Genomic DNA, 21,347 nt, shown 5'->3' on the forward strand with positions numbered 1-21,347 from the left:
TTGTTCTTATGGTAATCTTCACCCTCTTCCCCCACTTCTCTAGCGTGGTGGTAGAGCCCAGTTCCAGGCCAATCCGGTGTCTGTACGGAACCGATCCGACTTTCATGATGGCGGCTCCCTGACAAAGAGCAATTGGGGGCAGCCATATTGCTTGCTGAACAAAGCCGCCTGGTACGGAAAGGCGCAGGCTCGGGAGCCCGGCTAGGTGCTCACCGACAGGAAGCGGGAGAGTTGCTACTTTGGATGTGACAGCCATCCGGGTTAAGCCGTGATGAGCGTTTCGGGACCTGATAATCGAGCTGGGGGTCAGAAAAGGAACGTGTCCAGTGATGAGTGAGTCGGTGGGATTGATAATGGGAAGGGACGCGTCAGTCCGGGTCTGTGATGGGAGGTTTATGAAATCACAGGGTGGGAGGTGCGTACGGTTAGTGTTGGGTTCATTTCTGAGTCAGGGATGGATGAGCTGTTTGATTAACAATTGGGGGATGACGGGGTGTCTATGGGGTCAGGAATGCTGTGAAGGAGGGCTAACAGGGTACAATGACTTAGAACGCTCTGAGGAATCTGTTTGGTGGGGGGCTATGGACTAAAGGATGGGGGAGTCCATATGGAGCATGTGATTGCTTGGGGTTCAAATTTGGAAGAAACAATGATAGAGTCAGGGCGACCCAGTAGCCGCGATTTACTAAGAAAGGCTCTCCTTTACATTAAATTTCCAGTCATAGGCAGCTGTTGAGTAGAAGTCAAGCTCTGGTCGCATCTTCTCAATCTCCCATTGTCCCCCATAACCTCATGCCTTTCCTCAGAAATGATCGTTTAGAGAAACCAAATAAACCTAAAGAGAGAGGATTATTATGAAAAGTGTAATTTCAGCCCCCCTCTTTCATTGAAATCATCTTATATTTTACTCAAGAGACATTGAGTTTCAGGATATGAATAACTGTCTTGTTTCCTTCCAGGTCTGTTTTGATAAAGCCTGGGATACCCTATATAAAATAGTCTCCCTCTCATAGAAGCCCCACTTGCTCTGAACCAGTTTAGCCCTGCACTCATGACTCTTCCTGGGACTGATATATATTTACCAGGTTTGTACCATCCTGAATTGTGGAATATTTCCTTTTATCGGTGGATTCAACTTATTACCATTTTTGTACACACTGTTGAAAATCAGCAATAAAAATTTCAGCAGAAAATGTCTTCAAATTAACATTTTAGTTCATCAATATTGATTTGGCAAGAGAGTTTGCTGGGTTTGGGAAAAATATCTGAACCCTTAGGAGATAACTAACCATGATTATTAAGTAGAATTGCTGGTTTCCAGGGGGAACAATATGCTCTTAGTAAATCAACTGAACACATATCCTTACATGAATCAAAGTTTAAAAAAGAAAAAAATTTGTCTTGAGTTTTTTGTGATCATATTAAAGACACAAAACAAATAAAAGTTAATGGTTGATACTTTCTCTAAATGGTGTTTGCTGATAGTTCTGTAAGGTTCAAATAACCTTCTCAAACTTCTCCCACAAGGTGGACCATTACCCACCTGACTTCACATGGTGTGGTGGTTTCTAGAATGCTGAATGCGGTGCAACATTCTGGATTTGGACTGTGAAATTTTGACTCTGATCACCAGTTTTGTTTTTTCAGGCATCTGCTCTTGTGGAAGACAGCAGAAAATGAAGTCCCAGGTAAGTTGCTTTTTAAACATTTACCACCTTGGTTTTCTACACAGTCAAATGGAAAAGCACAAGTATTTAAAATTTAGCTTAGGGTAAAGGTAGGAATAATAAAGATCAAGACCTAGAAAGAGCTGCTGAGTAATATGTAGAAACCTGGCTCAAAACTGTTTTTCTAAATTCATATCAATTTTTCTGACCCTTCTTACAGAAATAGACATCATAAGTTATATGATTTCATGATTTGCATTTCCCTAAAGCAGATCAATTTCCTATGGGAAGAAAATATTTCTTGCTGAATAAGACAAAAAGAAGGGGGAAAAAAAGGCTATTTTGGGGTCTGTCTATAGGTACACAGTGTTCAACACTCCTTTGGTAAATGCACCAGTACATGTGTCTTAAAATTATGTTTTTTAGAATGGGAGGTATATGATAATTTTTTAGCCAAACACTTGGATTTTATTTTGTGGCCAAATCCAGTTCTCCAAAGTTTTTGCAAACAAAGTCTTACTGAGGCACAGTCATATTTGTTGACATATTATCCATACCTATTTTCCAGCTGCAGTGGTGGGGTTGAGTAGTTACAACAGAGACTAGATAGCCTACAATGTCACAAATGTTATCTTTACCAAAAAAATTTGTCAACACCTGCCTTAGAGGAGAAAATGATTATAAAGACTGTCTAGAGGCTAACTTTATCCAGAGGTAGAATCTAGATAATTTAAGATAGACACATTTTGAACGTTCTTCCAAAATACCTACGTCTCTCAAAAAAAAAAAAAAAAAAATAGTTCTTAAATTGTATTTAACTGACAGAGGTTTGGAGGGCAAAACTCCCTGTGCTCTGTGTTCTTTGTTGTGATTTCAGAATTTGTAGGATTACTCTCCAGTTTGATTGTTTCTTTTCTGCTCTTCCATTTTTAAAAATATGTGTTTTTTTTAATCCACATTCGCCTTATGCATGGTATAAAAATTTTAAACTGTATAAGAAAATAAAAATTAAAAACAGAGTCTATTTAACTTAATGCCTCCTTTCCCTGAGATATTCAGTGTTATTATTTCTAACCCTGCAAATCTTAATGCCTCCTATTTTCTTGTATGTTCCTTTTGGTAAAATGATGTTATAGTGAACGAACATTTTGTTCACAACCTGGTTTTCGACTTACTGTCCAGTATAAGATTTTCACATACATTTTGTTTATCTGCCCATGTCAGTACATAGCATTCTTCTTTGTTGTTTTATCAAATGCATAATATTTCTTCTGACCTGGTTGACTGGAACTTTTTCCTCATTTATAACGATGGAGATGGTAGTCCTCATGGGGTTGTTGTGAGAATTAAGTGAGCAGGCAGCATGCTTGGAACTATAACTGGGACATGGTTTCTACTGTGTGCATTAGCTGTTATCTCATCATTGTGATTATCAAATCTTGAAATCAGCTTTTACATTAGTAGTCCTTTTGCATATTGTTAAGTTCAACTGAGTTCTGTTGCAAAAAGATGAGTTAATTTTCCTTCCTAGATGTCAGGAGCAGTGAGTTTTATTGGTCAATATAGTAGCCATTAGTGGCTACATGTGGTATTGAGCACTTGAAACTGGCTAGTCTGAATTAAAATGCTTTAGTGTTAAGTATGTACTGAAATTTGAAGATAAAATTCCAGAAAACCTACTTAATAGTTTTTAAAGCTAATTATATATTGAAATGATATTTGAGGCAGTATACAGGGATAAATATATACTATTAAAAATAACTTTTTGGATGTAACTTCTAGAAAATCTAAAATAGTTTTTCTCTTTAGTTTTATATTCCTTTTAGTTAGCACTGCTTTAAAGAATAAGAATAGATTTTTTTTATTAGCCCAATAAATCCAACTACCCTGGCTAATTTGCTGAATAAATGCTTGTTCCTTCAGGAAGAGGGCTTCATCTTCTGTACCATCCAGAAGTGAAGGCATTGCTTCTGCCTCTCCCCTTCCTTTCTCCCTCTAACACTTGCCCCAATTCTCTGTCACTTTTCTTCTCTAAATGGCATTTCCATTCTCCCAGCCACCCAAGCTGTAAAAATTATTTACAGATGACAAAAGTATAAATTTTCACCGATTGTACACCATATTTTTCTCAGAATTAACAAAATATATATCTATTTAGTATATTAAGCACTTGAATTACATTAATAAAGCACAATCAGAATGCTAGAATTATAACATACATTTTGCTATAAGAATGTATTTCCTCTACATTCTACATTAATTATCTTTCTCATGTTACTACTTTTCAGATCAAAAGAATATGACCAACTGCTGTACAAAACTACTTTTTTAAATTTTTTTTTTTTAGTAGGAGATGGACACAATATCTTTATTTTTATTATTTATTTTTATGTGGTGCTGAGGATAAAACCCAGGGTCATGCATGTGAGGCAAGTGCGCTACCACTGAGCTACAGTCCCAGCCCCAAAACTACTTTTAACTGACCATGAGTTTTAGTTATTTTAAATTTTATAATCTTCATTCATTTTAAGCACATTTTTTCTCAAGCACTCAATTTATGCCATAGGCACTGGGTAGCTGTTGAATATCTCAAGAAAATTTAGGCATTCTTCTTTACTGAGAGCACTGCTAAGAAAGTGGCATGAAGAGATGTTTAACACAGAAAAGCTCTGTAACAGCAGGGAAGCAGTGTGCTGTTATCACAGAGAGGAGGGGCCAACAGCTTTGTAAGGAGGCAGGAAAGAGGCTTAAAAGATTATTGACCTCTGGGTTATGAAGGAAATAGGGTGAGGATGGGAGGCAGCATTTGTAAAAGTAGCAGGTACAAAATAATTTTAGGAAAGCTGAGGATTTGAGGAAAACTAAAGAGGTAAGTGCTGCATGGAGAGATTGCCTATGCATGGGACTAAAGTGATAGAACTTGAAAGACCGTGATTTCCATATCAAGGAGGCAGTCTGAAGTGAGTAGTAAAGAACCAAGCTGGTGACTCAGAGTAAATCTTATAAATCTGAAAATTAATCAATCATATTTTCTGTATATAATCTTTGGCCAGTAGTTTCTTAATGACTACAGTTCTCAGTTTTCTCATATGTACAATAGGAAACTAAATGGGGCTGTCAGGGGCAAAGTGCTTGGCGGCTTGGCGGTGTGCATAGGGAACCAGATGTGGGAGGAGAGAAAGTTTACAACTGAGATGGCTGAGATGAGACTAATTCTGTGTGCCAGGAGGGAAACCACGGAGGCTTTGAAGAAGGGAAGTGTTGATATTTGAAACAATACTTCATTTGTTTTCATTCTGAAAGCAACATTTAATAACAATGGAGTATTTAGAAAATAAATATTTAGGAAATATCCTGAAAGTTGCTTAAAATAATAACAAATCATTCCACTATGAGATTATTTTTCACTATTAGATGACAAACTATTGTGAAAATAATGGTGACATAAGTCACCGACAGTTTTTCCTCCAGAGACACTATGTTGCTCTCTACTTACCCAAATCATTTATTTTGATGGCATGCAACTTTGTTGTAGTTTTCTTCATAAATGTTTTCTGCACATTTCTTGTTGTACCTGTTATTTGAGATTTCTTATCTTTTGTTACTATTGTAATTGGTATATTTCATTATATTGCTAGCTGTTGCATGTCTATAAAAGAGCAGTTAGGTTTGGAGGAAGCTAAGATCTTTTTCTCACAAAAATGAGAGTCAGTTAATTAGTTTCTAGTGCACTGGTCTTCTATGATTCTGTAAATGTAGTTTTTCTTTTATTTTCTGTTTTTTTTTTTTTAATGTTGGTATTTCAAAAGGACTTCTCTGCCCTATACTTATAAATAAAAAGGATTTCTTTTTTCTGACTTTATGATCTCTAGGACATCTTAGAGTTTAAATTTTTTTTTCCATCACAATTTATTTTATTATCTTTTCTAAGGTATAAGATATAATGTATTAGTTTGCCTGGGCTGCCATATCAGAACACCACACACTGGTTGACTTAAATAACATAAATTTATTGCCTTAGTTTGAGAGGCTTGGAGTCCAAAATCAAGATGTCTTCAGGGTTATTTCCTTATGTGACTGTGAAGGAAGAATCTATTCCAGGTTTCTTTCCTTTACTTTTTCATGGCCACTTTTTTTTTCTGCATCTCTTTGCATCATCTTCCCTTTGTCCTTGTCTGCTCAAATTTCTCCTTCTGACAAGGACATAAAATATATTGGTTTAGGATCCAACCCTAATGACTTCATATAGTTAGTTATATCTACTAGGACTCTGTTTCTAAGTAAAGCCATGTTCTGCGGTATTAGGGGTTAGTTCAGCATATCTATTTTTAGGAAAAACATTTCAACCAATAACATATTGCTTTAATATTATTCTATTGACTGTACCAGTCATTTCAGTAGCATTCATGGAATAATCTTTTTTCTTCCCAGTTACTTGAATGCTATCTTTATCATTTATTAAATTACCATATATATTAGATAGGCATTTTATGGTTTATCTCTTCATTTTCCTGTTCTGAATTTTCTTGCTAAAAATAGAGCTTTACATTGTTTCTCTCAAAAACTATGATGTGGGTATAGTTTTGTATACTATAGTAGTAATGATGAAAATGAACGCTTCACATTGAATAGGAATGTACTGTTACAGGGGTTAGTATCATTCAAAGATGTGGCTGTGGATTTCACCCAGGAGGAGTGGCAGCAATTGGATCCTGCTCAGAGGACCCTGTATAGGGATGTGATGCTAGAGAACTTCAGCCATCTGGTCTCAATGGGTAAATATGGCTTCCCTGTATAATTCAGTTGTATAATCAAGTGCCTTTCTTTATCAGTTACTGTGTTTAGTTGGTTCCTGATACATATGAATTTCATGACCTTCATATGTTTGCAAATGGAGGTCATCCCTTTGTTAAGGGCTAAATAGACAACTTCATTTTAGAACACCTGAAATTGTACCTTCTTTTCTTCCTTCAGTGCAGTCAATCCAGTTCCTTCCTGATTTCCATTTAATAGGATATCCAGTTTCCAAACCAGATGTCATCTCAAAGTTGGAACAAGGAGAAGATCCATGGATCATAAAGAGAGAAATACCAAATTGGATCTATCCAGATGGAAATCATGCACATGAGAGACAAGGAAAGTGCAATATCAGTTTGTTTTGTTTTTTAATCGTTTGGTGCCTGAGGCTTATATATTATTCTTATTGAAATCTTTTCTCAGCTCCTATGCTGAGAATTTAATATTTACTCAACCAATAATTATAGGCATTTAGTAAGCATTTAAGAAATTACTAAAAGTAATTGTGAGCCTTTCAGTGGAAAGCTATTTCTTCTTTAATTCCCCCTATATTTATAAATATGTATATGGTTATTTGTGTATTTGTGTGTAAATTATGTAATTATGCCTTTTATGATGTGAAAGAGCTATAAAGGCAACAGAAAACAGCCCTTACAAATACATAAGAGTAGTTTAAGTACTTTAAGAGGTAAGACTTCTGGGTACGTGAACACACAATTAAACAACAAATACACCTACTATATTTTAAGGCTCAGAAAAAATTTAGAATCTAAAGAGATGTGGCAGAATTTGAAAAGGCATTTTTTGAGTATGCAGCTATGATTGCTCTGAATGACATAAGTGCTGAGATTGAAGGAAGAGGATGAAGGGAAACTGTGGAAGAGAGCTGTTCATAAAACCTTGGAATTAATAAGATACGGCTTTTCTGGGAGAACTTTGCTAGTTTTACTTGATGCATATAGTAGGCATTTTATTGGGAGTAGTTAAATTCCATGTGTATTCTTGGTATGAATCTGATACTGAATCTATAGCAGTACTTGGGTTTGTCTGTTGTTTGTTTTAGTTGTTAGTCAGGAAAACTGAGGCGAGTTAAAGTATTTTAAATACATAAGAGACCTGGTTTCTTTGAAGTGGTGGCAGAATAATGGTTAATTTATAAATAACAAATAGTTGATAAGAAAAAGAATACAAAAAGTGAAAATAATTTCTATTCAGAAAGCAGGGGAAATAGGAATATCTTGGAAGAATAATTCAAGGTCAAAGTCTCTTTTCTATCTCCTTCAAGTCTAGGTTTTATATGAATACTTTCTCTTCAATACTTTATCTATTCACCCAATCATTATGTGCTGGACTATTTTCTGAGATGCCAGACCATGAACTCATAGTCTAAATTCATCAATTATGTTGGATTATACATTTGTTCTGCTACTTTGACTCTTTTAATTGTTCTTTATGACTTTTTGATTTTATCTTTCCTTCTTTTAGAAAGGAAGAGTAACCCTCATAACTCCCAATCATATATTTTGAAGACTGTTTCCTTCCATAATAAGATACTGAAAGGAGTCACAAAAGATGGATCATTTTACTCCATATTAAAAGTCTGCCAACGTGATAGCCAGCTGCAGAGTTGTCAGGGAAATCAAGACAAACTTTTCAGGCAAGTCACATTTGTCAGTAGCAATATAGCAACTGAGGCATCGGGTCATAAATATAATGCATTTGGAAGAGTATTTGATGAGTACATAGAACAAGATACATCAGAACAAAAACTCCACAAATATAATACATTTGAAAAGAACTTAAAACCAAATATTGGCCTACCAAATTTTTATAAGGGTAATTCAAGAAAAAACCTTAATGAGAGTTTGGGTTTTGGAAAATTATCTAGTCACAGTGTGTCCAATTCTGATCTTGAGAGAATTCACAATGGGGTAATACTCTGTGACGATGATCAGTGTGAAAACATTTTCAGCAATAAACAATCCCTTATCCAATATCAGAATGTTGAAACTAAGGAGAAAACCTGTGTCTGTATTACATGTGGAAAAGCATTTGCTAAGAAGTCACAGCTTATTGTACATCAAAGAATTCATACTGGAAAGAAACCATATGATTGTGGTGCATGTGGAAAGGCCTTCAGTGAAAAGTTTCATCTCATTGTACACCAGAGAACTCACACTGGGGAGAAACCTTATGAATGTTCTGAATGTGGGAAAGCCTTCTCTCAGAAATCATCCCTCATTATACATCAGAGAGTTCACACTGGGGAAAAACCATATGAGTGCAGTGAATGTGGGAAAGCCTTCTCCCAGAAATCACCCCTTATTATACATCAGAGAATTCACACTGGAGAGAAACCTTATAAATGTAGAGAATGTGGGAAAGCATTTTCCCAAAAGTCACAACTTATTATACATCATAGAGCTCATACTGGAGAGAAACCATATGAGTGTACTGAATGTGGAAAAGCCTTCTGTGAGAAGTCCCACCTCATTATACATAAAAGAATTCACACTGGTGAGAAACCCTACAAGTGTGCTCAATGTGAAGAAGCCTTCAGCAGAAAGACAGAACTCATTACACATCAGTTAATTCATACTGGGGAGAAGCCCTATGAATGTACTGAATGTGGGAAGACTTTCTCCCGGAAGTCACAGCTCATCATACACCAGAGAACACATACTGGAGAGAAACCCTATACGTGTAGTGAATGTGGTAAAGCCTTCTGTCAGAAATCACATCTCATTGGACATCAGAGAATTCACACTGGAGAAAAACCCTATGTGTGCAATGAATGTGGGAAAGCCTTCTCTCAGAAGTCTCACCTCCCAGGACATCAGAGAATTCATACAGGGGAGAAACCTTATATGTGTGCTGAATGTGGAAAGGCCTTTTCCCAGAAGTCGGACCTTGTTTTACATCAGAGAATCCATACTGGGGAAAGACCCTATCAATGTGTGATATGTGGGAAAGCCTTCATTCAGAAGTCACAACTCACTGTACATCAGAGAATTCATACAGCCATAAAATCTTAATGAACTTACCACAGAAAAGCCTTCAGTATTAGCTTTAGCCTTAATAATAACCAGGAACCTGATTAACTTGATGAGTATGGGACAACATCTTTATAGCATCTTTATAGATAAAATTTTCCTAGGGAATAAATGTTTCTAGTATGGTGATGCCTTTTTCAACAAACATAATTATATATGGGAAGGCATTTTTAATATGGTGTGAAAATTTTTTGAAGATATGAACTCATTGATCAGTAGAATAAAGTATGTATACAGAATAGCATCAATTTACATATTCCTTATTATACCACATAATGTAATCAGAAATTGAAATCATTAATATCTCGTTGGCATAATTGTGACCATATAGTAATTCTTTATAAAGGACATGAAAGAAAATTTGAGTAAAAAAGAATAACACAAAACATCAATTCCTAGAACCTGTATTATATTAACTTGTGTAAGCCCTAAAGCTGCATGTAAAACTCCTGTATAAAAGTACAGAGGTAGGTTGAGTTGATTCAGTAATGTTGACATTTATGCATTTTCTATCTCAAGCATATAATTTGAACTGAATCTCTGAAAGGACCCCAAGTCTTGGATTTTTACAAGTTCTCCCCTTTACTCTCCCTAACTGGGAAGTTAGTTTGGTGAAAGACTTTTGTACTGAAGCCATACAGTCTTGGGTTTTAGTCCTGACTCAGCTGCTCACAGTTTATGTGAATTCAGACAAGCTTACTTCACTTGTCTGGATGTTATTCTTATCAGCAAATAAAAGTACAATGTAGAATACATTTTCAGTTAATTTTTGTTTTTTCTATTCCCACACAACAGAATACTAAGACAAATGTGCATCTTCACATTTGAACTTGCTCTACACTTTCAACACTCCACTTTTGATTGCCCACCTCTGCAACTGGTTCATTTTACTGTCTCTGACCCTGTTGGCTATGTTCTTGCTATGATATATTGGTATTTTAAAATACACTTATTTTCTACATTAACATAGTGATTGAACATAAAAACTATTCTTGTGTCTCTTTAGCTCCTTTTTCACCCTTACCCTGCAGTCCCAATTGTCTTACCTGGGAACTGAGGACAGTTCACAGGGAAAAAAAAATCTTGGGGTAAGAGAAGAGATGTGCCTACCTAGCCTGGAGAACTTGATAGCTCTCAAATATCTCCTACCTAACTCTTAGCCTTCTTGAGCAGCTTTAGACAAGCATCCCTGCTGAAGGTCACCTGCAGGAGAGCAGTTTTGGCAAAGATGAAATGGTCTTTGGGTTAGGCCAGTATCTGTGTACAATTCTGCTTACATTCTTCACATTTCCAGCCCAGCTGATCCCCATGGCTGAAATGTCTGATGAAAAAGTTGGACTTGTCTGGGTGAGAACCTCCATAAAGGGCAGGTTTAAATGATGGGTATAGAAACTCAATGTTAAGGGTGTTAGTTTTCCCCCTAAGTATTTATTGTTAAAGGTGGAGACAGAAAATCCAAAGGAACAGCCCACTTATATAGAATTAGTTAATTTTATTACTGAATAATAAAAATATCATATAGCTATCAGGTAGCCAGCATCTGGCTGCAAAGTTCTAGTGGATATGATTAATCATATCCCTCAACATTTCTCAAATAATTTAGATTGGTTTAGTTTCTCTCAATATTTGATGTATCCCATACCAAATTCCAATAAACTGTGGTTATATGGAATTAAAGCTGTAATTTTTATAAATCTGCTATTAGTTAGCAAATAGCACATATTCATTTTTGCCAGTAGTTACATTGAGTTTACTCTGATATTCTGTTTTGTATAACATATAATGCTTTTCATCTTTCTTTATCAACACACGTTGTTGTTGCTCCTGACAGTGTATCTAACACATATGCTTTGTCATGTCCCTTATCAGTCCTCAGTAAAGTTAGATCAATTTAGTTTCCTACAATATTTAATTCATTCCATACCAAATCCCAATAGGCTTTCTTTATCTTAAAATTTGATTGTAAAATTATGTATAGAAACAGTCTATGGCAAGAATATTCAAGACACTTTTGAAGGACAAATTGAGGAATTTATCAGACTAAGACTTACTATAAAATGATAGCATTTAAGAAAATGTGGTATTATGTATGAGTACTCAAATACACCAAGGGTAAAAGAGAATCTAGAAAAACTCTTAGCCGTAGACACTTGAATTATGATAAAGATACACTCTAGAGCAGTAGGAGAACAGTAGTCTTTTCCATACTATTTCTGACTCAATTTATCTATGTAAAACAAAGGAAAAAAATCTTAAATTTATCACATATCATTTATAAAATCAATTTCACTTAAATCTCTAATAAAGGAAAATATATAGCAATAGTAGAGATCGGGTAAAATGAAAGCCTGAAAATATCAAAGCATCTTTCTCAATAGATGAGAATACAAAATTGTGAATAAAACTCCAAGAAAGTAAAAATAAAATGATAAGAAAAGATAACAAGATGAAGAAATGGGGTGGGGGGAGGAACCCACAAAACAGAAATGTTGATTCAAAAAATAATGTAATTAGTAATCCCATGATAATACACATCAAAATAAATAAAGTTTAGGTACATAATAATGAAAAATATGAATGCCTAATACAAGCAATGAAGGAGAACATGCTCAGTCTAAAGATACTTAAAAGACATTAGGAAGACTTGAGTACAACCAAATATTTAAGTAAAAGAAATACTAATTCTACAATGTCTCTTCCAGGAAAGAGAAGAGGATTATATTGAGGCTAAAACAGTCAGAAACATTATATGGAAAAAAAATCCTAATGACCAAACTTTTTTCTTAGACATGGACACTAATCTTAAAAGAATATTGCAGATAAACCCAGCTCTATTTTGAAAGTAGATACATTATGACCTAATAGATCAGGAATGAAGGTTTGTTCAACATACAAAATCAGTGAGTATAATTCATGATATCAGTAGCCTGAAACAAAGTAATCATTTAACTATTTCAATAGAAGCAGGAAATAGTTGACAAAAATTCAACATGTATTTTTAGTAAAAACTCAAACTAGGGACAAAAGGCAGCTTTCTTTACACTGTTAAAAGGCTTATGTAGACAATCTATAATCAATATCATATTTAATAATACTAAATGCTTGTTGCCAATTGGAGAAAAGGCAAGAGTATCTACTCTACTTTCACTATTTCTAATTAACATTATACTGGTAGTCTTTGCCAGTACAATAAGGAAAGCAAAAAGATAGATAGTTGGCAGATCCTGCAATCTAGAAAGGAAGAGATAAAAGTGTCCTTAATTATAGACACCATATTCTTCTTCATAGATCCCAAGAACTCTACAAAAAGTCTTACTAGACCTAATTAGCAGGTTTTGCAAAATATCCAAAGAAATGGAGAGACAAACTCTTTAAATACTAAAAGGTTCAGTATTGTTAAGATGTCAATTTCTGTCAAATTGATCTGTATACTAAATTCACACACACACACAAAAAAAGCATTTTTGTGAAGGTTGACAAGCTGTTTTAAAAATTCATATGTAAATACAAAATACCTAGAATAGAGAGAACAATTTTTAAAAACAAAGATCAAAGTTGAAAAATTCACATTACCTGTAGCTTATAAAGCTACAATAACCAAGTTTAGTTTGGCATAAGAAGAGACAAGCTATACGTATATAGCAACTGATTTTTAACAATCTAATTGGCAAGAGGTAGTCTGTTCAACAAATAATTTTAGAAAAATGGAAAAACAGCTATGTGAGAGTTTCCATATACCAAAATAAATTTAAATTTAACCCTTCACTCATGCGGTATGCAAATTGAAATAGATCATGGACATAAATATGAAGCTAGAAACTACAAAGATCCAGAAGAAAACTGTGGCTTTGTCTTTTCACACAAGACCAAAAGCCACAAAGCATTGAAAATTGGTTCATTATGATTATGTCTGCTTTTCAAAATAAACTGTTATGAAGTTGAAATACTCTGGATTTGTCCTTCATAGCCTTTCTGTCAGACACAGAATCAGTCATTTCTCCATGGAACACTGCTACTCTTGGTGGGCAAAGGTATTTGAAAGGTATTTGGGTGTTCACAACTGAAGGGATATCACTGCATATAGGCCACCTCCAAAGGACAGGTTGAGGACTCTGACCATATATCATAAATTATGAGGTTATTTTGATCTCTCCTATTCATATTTTTCATAAAATCTTTGATTCTTTGCAAGTATAACTTTGGTATCAAACAAAATGATTCCCACTCGCATTAGCAAATATATAGTTATTTTATCTTATACCTAATCAAACTCAGATTGTCAATATTAGGGTAACAGTAAACAAAAACAAATTTAAAAAATCAAATCATATGTTGAATGACTATAAAAATTCAACCAAGTTGAAAATGATAACATTAACAAGCTCAAACACAAATATGTAAGTTCAAAAAAGTGTAGCATATAGATCGGATGTTCTGTGAAAGCTCAACTTCCTCTTCTTTCCAACCCCAATATCCTGTCTTTAAGTCATCTTTGCAAGTGAATCTTTGGCTTATTTCCCTGTGTTGATTCCTAATTTGAAGCTTTCATATTCTAGGCATCATATTTGTTTTCTTATTGCCAGCTTTATGTGGTCACGTTTACCCCCAAGCATAGCCAAGTTAACTTGACTACTACCTCCCAGGAGGACTATGGGCTGGGAAACAAGCCTTTAACACAGGGGTTTTGGGGGGGAACATTAGATCCAAACTACGGTAAAAAAAAAAAAATTAATTAAAAGATGAGAAGAATAATGGGGAAGAAAAAAGAAAATGGAAAAGGAACAGAAGGAAAGGGGAAGAAAGGGAGGATCATTCACTACTGAAGATGATAATGATGGTGAAAAATTCATAACAAACACAGAGAACCCTTTTCAAGTTCTTTACATATGTCTCCCCACAACGTATTACTACTGTCATTTTACAGATCAGGAAGCTGAATCATAGAGGCAGTGATTACTCTTTTTACTCTCTTGCCTCACATAATAAGGAAAGGTTGTTAAAAAAGTTTGCTATTTCAAAATATTAAGCCTCCTAAAATCAGTGGCATTTTTCTCACCTAAACTGAGCCTTGATTTTGCTAGGATTTGCAGACCTGGCCTGTATTTCTTTTGTTTTACTCTCAGGATCCTTTCAACAAACAAGAAATAAGTAGCTACTGATATTAGCTATTGATATGAATATACTTGTTGATTTCCAGGGCTCTGAGAAAAACTAGGCTTATTTTTCATAAGAAGCTAAATTGATTTAAACAAATCAACAAAAAAAGAGCAAATGAAATTTAAAGACTCAAAAGCTAGAACTATGCAAAAGTGCTAAGTGGAAGAGAAAATCCCCACACAATGATTATTCACATCACTCCTGAAATTCTAAAAATAATGAGGTAATCATTCAAAGCACTTCATGGGTAGCAGAGTGAAGCCACAGCCCTACAGGTTTTGCAACCTCTCATCAGATGCCACTGACTTCAAGCCTGTATGACCTTGGACAGGCTCCTCCCCCTCTCTGTGAAGTCATTTCATCTCTGAAAAGGGGATAATAATAACACCTACTTGTGGAATTGTTGTAAGACCAAATTAATCCTGCATAGCTCTCACCACAATGTCTGGCTTCCAGTAAATGGTCAGTGTAAACCATAATGTTGATGTGACACCTGTAATTGTGAGCAATCTTTTTACTCTTTCATTATGATAAGTCATTTTATCACAGTGTTGTGGCTATAATGAGCATTTATTTGGTCCATCACAGTGTAAGTCCCAATAAACATGAACTATTTAATGATGTGATTTACCCACATAAGAGTCATTGGCCCAGGAGTGTGAAGCTGATACCATAGCTGCGATACCATAGTATGGATCTTGTTTCTGGGGATGAGGTATGAGATTGTTTTAGTTGGGAGTGTTGAGGGCAGAGAAGAACATTTGTCAGATCTGTGCCCCTCCTTGTCCTCACACTGAGCAGCTGCTGCTCTGGTTGGTCTAGACACACTGCCTGAGCTTCCCTCTTTGCCATGCAGGGCTTCCCCTGTGAGTGGCTGCTCATACAATTCTTTGGAAATAGTTTCATTGTGTGCAGGTTTTCAGGACCACTAGCATCATGGAAAGTTTGTGTCAGTGGAGACCAGAAGACCTGTCCAAAGACACTTGATTTCCAAAAAAAAAAAAAAAATTATACACTCACTTTCTTAGAGTACCAAGCAATGACTCTAACATGTTTGCCCACTCTGTCCTTAAGAGAAGAATAAGGCTTTGGGATGGAGAGAAAATATCTTGTGAATGCCTAGGAGTTTTTTGTTTTGCCTTGTTTTGTTTAGCTATATATTTGATTTGGTTTCTAGGGTAACAAAGTTGTATGAAAATTAAAATTTCCAGTGTAAAAGTCTTTTTAAAAATCCTTGTCATCCACTGTCCCCAGAAGACAGTTGAGAATTTCAAGATGTTTATTTAAAACAAACTATTGAGGATTTTATTTTCAAAAGTTGTCTTCTTTGGCTGTTAAGCTTTCTGTTGACTCCAGCTTGAGAAATATAAATAAATATGGTGAATGTTGCTAATAATGAATTTATCGGAATTCTCACATGGGTATTTAAAAAATATGCTTGTCTATATTTAACTCAATAAGTGTGCTTTTTAATTTAGGAAGAAGGGATTTGTGTGACAGTATACTGTGACTTCATTTCATTGTTTTAAATTTCACTGTTTTCATTTATTTTGGAAAATACCATACTCTTACACCTCATGTAATTGGGAGAACTAGAAATTCCAGAAGAATATGAGTAGCAAAAACCAAACACATGTAGTCAAGTTTTACTTTGATGATAAACTTTTCTTATAGTATAAAACTTTTCTATAGACGTGGTAGTTGTATTTTTCCTTTTTTCCCCTAACATTTTTCATTTGGCCAATAAGCCACAGACTGAACCATGAGTTATTCTGGAGTCCTTGCTGATATTTATTAGGTTTGCAAGGCCCCTATTTCCTCCCCATCCCTTCTCCTCCCTATCCTCCTGTCCTTCTGTGAATTTTGTCCCAGTTTTAAATATATTCATGTTCTTATAAAGTCTGGGTATGGTTACATGGGTTTTCTTTCATGTGTTCATCATGGCCATCAAAAAATCGATGCTCTCCAGGACCTTGAGGATCACCTGAGGGCCACTCAAGGGGCCTTTTAGACTGTCCCTCAATCTTCTGCTCAACCTGTGGACAATGTCCTCAATGGCCATAGGACCTATAAAAAAGAACCTCCCTGAGTTGGCTAGACCAACTCATTCCACTGTCCTGCCCCCAAGCCAGAAACTCATAGCCAGTGGACAGAAGTGTCTTTTCAGGATAGAAGACCTCAGTGAGGAAGACCAGGAGAACACACCTCTAGCCCTCCTCTCAACAGTGGTTTTATTCCAGGAGCCATTTGTGACCATTGTCTGTCATCTTAAGAATAGTGTTTGGGCTGGGGATGTGGCTCAAGCGGTAGCGCGCTCGCCTGGCATGCGTATGGCCCGGATTTGGTCCTCAGCACCACATACAAAGATGTTGTGTCCGCCGAAAACAAAAAAAAAATATTAAAAAACTCTTTTCTCTCAAAAAAAAAGTGCTTCTGTCCTCAACGTCTTTTAAGGAAGGGGAATCTGGGAAGGCGTTTTGACACAAATGAGAATTGGCCTCCCAAGTTGAGCAGAGATGAACATGGCTTCCCCAGGCACAATTCACAAAGGCCACCGTGCAAAGGAAAGACATCCTGGTCCAGATGTAGTCATTGGGAGGCCAGTGATGACCATTCTGAAAGCTAATGGAAGCTTTAATAAGAGCAGGTCACCTATTCTGGCATTCCTGGAATGGCAAGCAAGGAACTCTGGTGGTGAGGGGTCCAGAGCCAATACAGCGAGGGGGACCCAGCAACCCCCAGTAAGGTCATGTTCCAAATCCATTTCCACACAGACTCCTTGAAGGCTTTCAACTCAGGAGCCTTTGAGTGCCCAACTTTGTACAAGTATCAGGTCTATTATTGACCTGTGGAATGGTTGCACAGTACGAAAATCCAAGAGAAATTCATGTGGACCATGGGCTTCAGTCCTACTGAAATTCAGAGAAGGCATCTATACTAGGCAGCATAAAATTTTCTCTGACCATGTCACATATCTCTGCAGAGTTGGAATCAGTACATCAAAAACTGAAAAATACTGTGCCACAGCTCCCTTTGTGTGGACATATCATCTTTGTGAAAGCAGAACACTCAGGAAGGGCTGCTGTGTGTGACCTTCTATAATATGGAAACTATTCTGAGGCACACCCTGTAGAGTCTGAAACAAATAGATTAGTTTGGGTGGGGCAGGTAGAGAGTACCATGTTTACTGATAATGGAAACATTCTCTTTCCTTCCTTCCCACTAGCTGGGTTACTCTTTCCCTTTCTCACTGACTTTCCTCCTTTCCCTCTCAGTCCCCAACCTTTCCCAACTCTTGATCTCATTTTCCTGTAGATGCTAAGTGGCTGTACTTGAACCATCACATCATGAAAAATGGTGCAATCCCTTTGCCCTGAAATAATGTCATTAAATCAGGCACAATGGGAGAGGGAGTTCCCTTTCCCATAATACACACTCATCAAGGAGAATTGAGTTCAAATTTTATTTCAAGATCACTGAACCCCATAGACACAGTAGCTCCTTAACTAGTGCTTACATATTTTGGTCTTGCCACATCCATTTGATGGGTCTACCTCAGTATAGCTCCCAAACATCTGCCACCTTGAAGGTCATCCAGCTCTATGTCCAATGGACAGAAGCCACTTTTTCTAACACTCATATCCACAGCTTTTTGGAAAACTCTTATTCCCAGGTGCTTTCAGAGGGATGTTATCTTTTGCCGGATGGGAAAAGGTAACCCAATATGGATCAACTTTTATGCCTCAGCTCTGAACTGGCTGGAGGGAGAACTGAGAACAAATTAAAAGATACATGGAAAATTCTTTTCTAGCCTAATAAAAATATGTTCAACTCAGGTTTTCTAAGACCCTAACCCTTCTGTCAAGCCTGTTGTCCCCTACCCACTAAAACACAGCCAAGGGTTCTTTGTCTCCTCCTAATCCAGAGCTTGTCATAGACAGAGGAAGGAACAGTTGTGACTTTTACATTTTCTTTAAGGAAAAGCCACAAATTCAGTAGCAGTGCTCATTCTTCCAGCTACCATCAAAAATGTCAGGGGATCGTGGGAAGAGATGGAAGTTATTCTCTTCCAAAATTTGTGGTCATGGAGAATTGCCCTTACTTTCCTGTACTAAAGACCCCAAGATGCTCAAACTCCATTATCAATTGTTGAGATATGTGAAAAGTTTCTTGACTCCGTGGGAAATTTTGGCCCTATGATGCCTGTGTAACTCTACTCCAGCTATTCAAACCTAGGGTGGTGTACACTTCAAAACTATGATGAAACAGGGGAAAGACTAAGAATCCAGTTCCAGGGGTATATTCTTTAATCAGTTTTAAATTTATGGGGTTTTTTGTTTCTATAAGAACAGCATGCTCATGACCAATTTAAATAGGATTTCCTCAGACAGAAAATGGAGCAAACTTGCTTTCCTTAATCCTCATCCACAAGAAGTCGAAGCCAGCTCTAGAAACAAACTTACCTTTTTCCCTCTAAGCCCCAGTGCTTGGGGTACTCTAAACTTCCCCCCAAATACAACAAAGCCATCATTCTCCTTTTAGTGGAAAAAATATATTTGAGAAGAACAAAACTGCTTATTATTTGAAACCAAACCCATCTTCTTCAGAAGAGTGTTAATGTGAGAATTTTGCTGGGTTTGTGGGAGTGAAGGAAGACTTTACCCAGAAGAAACCTCCCTGAAGAAAATGAAGTTGGGTTGCTTCAGTCATAGTATCTCATCCTGTAACCTTTATTTTTCATAGGTTTAATTATTCTGTTATCTGTCTAGTATTGTTTAGACTGTTCAGAAGCTTAAGAGTATACTTGAAGGTGTCAAGATGTCATCTGCAGCCCTTTCCTCAAGAATGTAGCAAACCTGGTAATCACGGGAAAATGTATGGTTGAAATTTGCCTTAGTCTTAAGCTCCTCCTCAGGTGGACTTGCTTTCTTTACATTGATTTCATACCTAAACTGGTTTTCTCCTGGAAGATCTGGCCAATGACTGGGCTTGTTCTTCTGAGTTTCAATGTCCCCTTTGTCCAATGAGGCAAGTCTGATTTCTAGGGGATCTGAGCTCTGCACAGCAGCAGTCTTGGTTTCGTGCCATGATCTTCTTGTCTCTTCACTCTTTATAATGGATGAAGGCACTGCAACAAACACTTCTATTTCTTAAGTGCTCTTTTGAAGGTCCTATAGTAAGAACCAGGGTGACTTATTTACAGGGTTCTCTTCTGACAGTCTCCCCTAAGAAGAAGAATCTTTTTTAGGTAGAAGATCTCCAATCTTGCATTCCCTATTTGACATGCTTTAGCTCAGGTCACCTGAGGTTTTATGGTCCTTTCTCTCTTAAATTGGCGATAGATTCTTATCCTGTTTACTCTCCTCTTTATCCTGAGACTATGAGGTATGAGAAAAAATTTAGGACAATGACTTTATGTTCATACATCCTTCTTAACACAGAGAAAAGGATTTGGGAAGTGACCTACGCAGGCCAGATACTGAATTTTTCTTCTGATATCCTCCCTTAAGGGTTTTCTTCAAGGAGATATGAGGCCCCATCCATGAAGTCTGCCTTTGCAATATGCATACCCAAAGAGGAAAAGTGTACTGGGAAAATGTAGGACCAAGTGAGGAGTTAAAGCCCAGAGAGAAAAGAGGACTAGTTGAGGAATAAGATCCAGTAATTGAGTAGTCTTTAGGGATATAGGAGGAAAAATCAGGAGGTAGTGTGACAGGGCACACGAACAATGTTGAATGCAGTTCTGATGGAAGAAAGGCACCCAGGATGGACAGTGAAAACAAGAAAAGTAAGATGGTTCATTCTAGTAGGTGATTGGAGACCAGAGTGAATCACAACTCAGTGAATCCCAAAGATGAGAATGAGAACAGCATTTTCCCCAGATCCTCCTACAACAGAATGTCTGCTTCCATAGTTTTGCTCAAGATCCTTGGAAATGGATCTTGTTCTAACTGCTCTGGAAAGCTACCCTCAAGAGAGCTTGTGTAGGTGCCTATAAAAGACAAGGTAAAAAAGGGCATCCAGGAGAGAGTGGGGACGGTTTTGCCTTGAGGTCTGACAATGTACATTTCTACACCTTCCTGACTTCATGATACTCCAATTATCCCTCCACTCCAGGCTTCCTTTCATAATTCACTCCGCCCCCCCTACCCGTGGGTCTCCTTTTCATGCCATCCCCTAGGCTGCTATGAGATCCTGGAATTCCAAGGAGCAATCCTGGAAGTGTGATATGAGGGGAAATTGTAGAGATTTAATCATCATTTCTGAAGAGAAAGTTGGTCTAGGGCCATTTTGATGCTTTTCAGGAAAGCTCTTATTAGGGAAATAACGAATGGGTTGAAGAAAGTAACAAGGGATCTTTAAGGAGTCTCTGTAGAATGTTCAACTAGGAAAAGACCATTTCGAAATTTGTCCCTGAGAACCTCCCAGGAATTAGCACTTACTATCAGAAAGTTAATGACAATAGTAAGGCTAACATATGTATAAGGCTGTTTCATTAGAAAAGGATTCCATGCACAGGAGATTATCACAACAGAGGGTAGCAAGCCAGATGCTCTTTCAAAGGATGAGTCTGAAAATTAGGGAAGTTAACTTGTACAAAGTCAAAACCCACAATTTGCCTCCACGATAACCTATGCTTCTACTTAATGTCACCACCACCACCTCACTGGCA

At 36.8% G+C, this 21,347-nt stretch overlaps 1 protein-coding gene across 1 annotated transcript; it reads left to right on the forward strand.

Annotated features, from left to right (window-relative positions):
• The first annotated feature begins 249 nt into the window (after positions 1 to 249).
• On the forward strand, positions 250 to 9,970 carry Znf300 (zinc finger protein 300). The gene is made up of 6 exons (XM_076856696.2): positions 250 to 333; positions 960 to 1,085; positions 1,648 to 1,688; positions 6,316 to 6,442; positions 6,681 to 6,807; positions 7,954 to 9,970. The coding sequence occupies exons 2-6, from the start codon at positions 1,052 to 1,054 to the stop codon at positions 9,497 to 9,499; spliced, it is 1,875 nt and encodes a 624-aa protein (XP_076712811.1). The 5' UTR covers positions 250 to 333; positions 960 to 1,051; the 3' UTR covers positions 9,500 to 9,970.
• The last annotated feature ends 11,377 nt before the right edge of the window (positions 9,971 to 21,347 follow it).

The sequence above is a fragment of the Callospermophilus lateralis genome, chromosome 5, assembly GCF_048772815.1.
Source record: "Callospermophilus lateralis isolate mCalLat2 chromosome 5, mCalLat2.hap1, whole genome shotgun sequence".
NCBI lineage: Eukaryota > Metazoa > Chordata > Mammalia > Rodentia > Sciuridae > Callospermophilus > Callospermophilus lateralis.

What these genes read in the sequence shown, in the direction of transcription:
- Znf300 (XM_076856696.2), top strand. Translation starts at nt 1,052, where the DNA reads ATGACTCTTCCTGGGACTGATATATATTTACCAG. An exon ending in AGCAGAAAATGAAGTCCCAG is followed by an intron (nt 1,689 to 6,315) that starts GTAAGTTGCTTT and finishes GTACTGTTACAG; the next exon opens with GGGTTAGTATCATTCAAAGA. An exon ending in GCACATGAGAGACAAGGAAA is followed by an intron (nt 6,808 to 7,953) that starts GTGCAATATCAG and finishes TCTTTTAGAAAG; the next exon opens with GAAGAGTAACCCTCATAACT.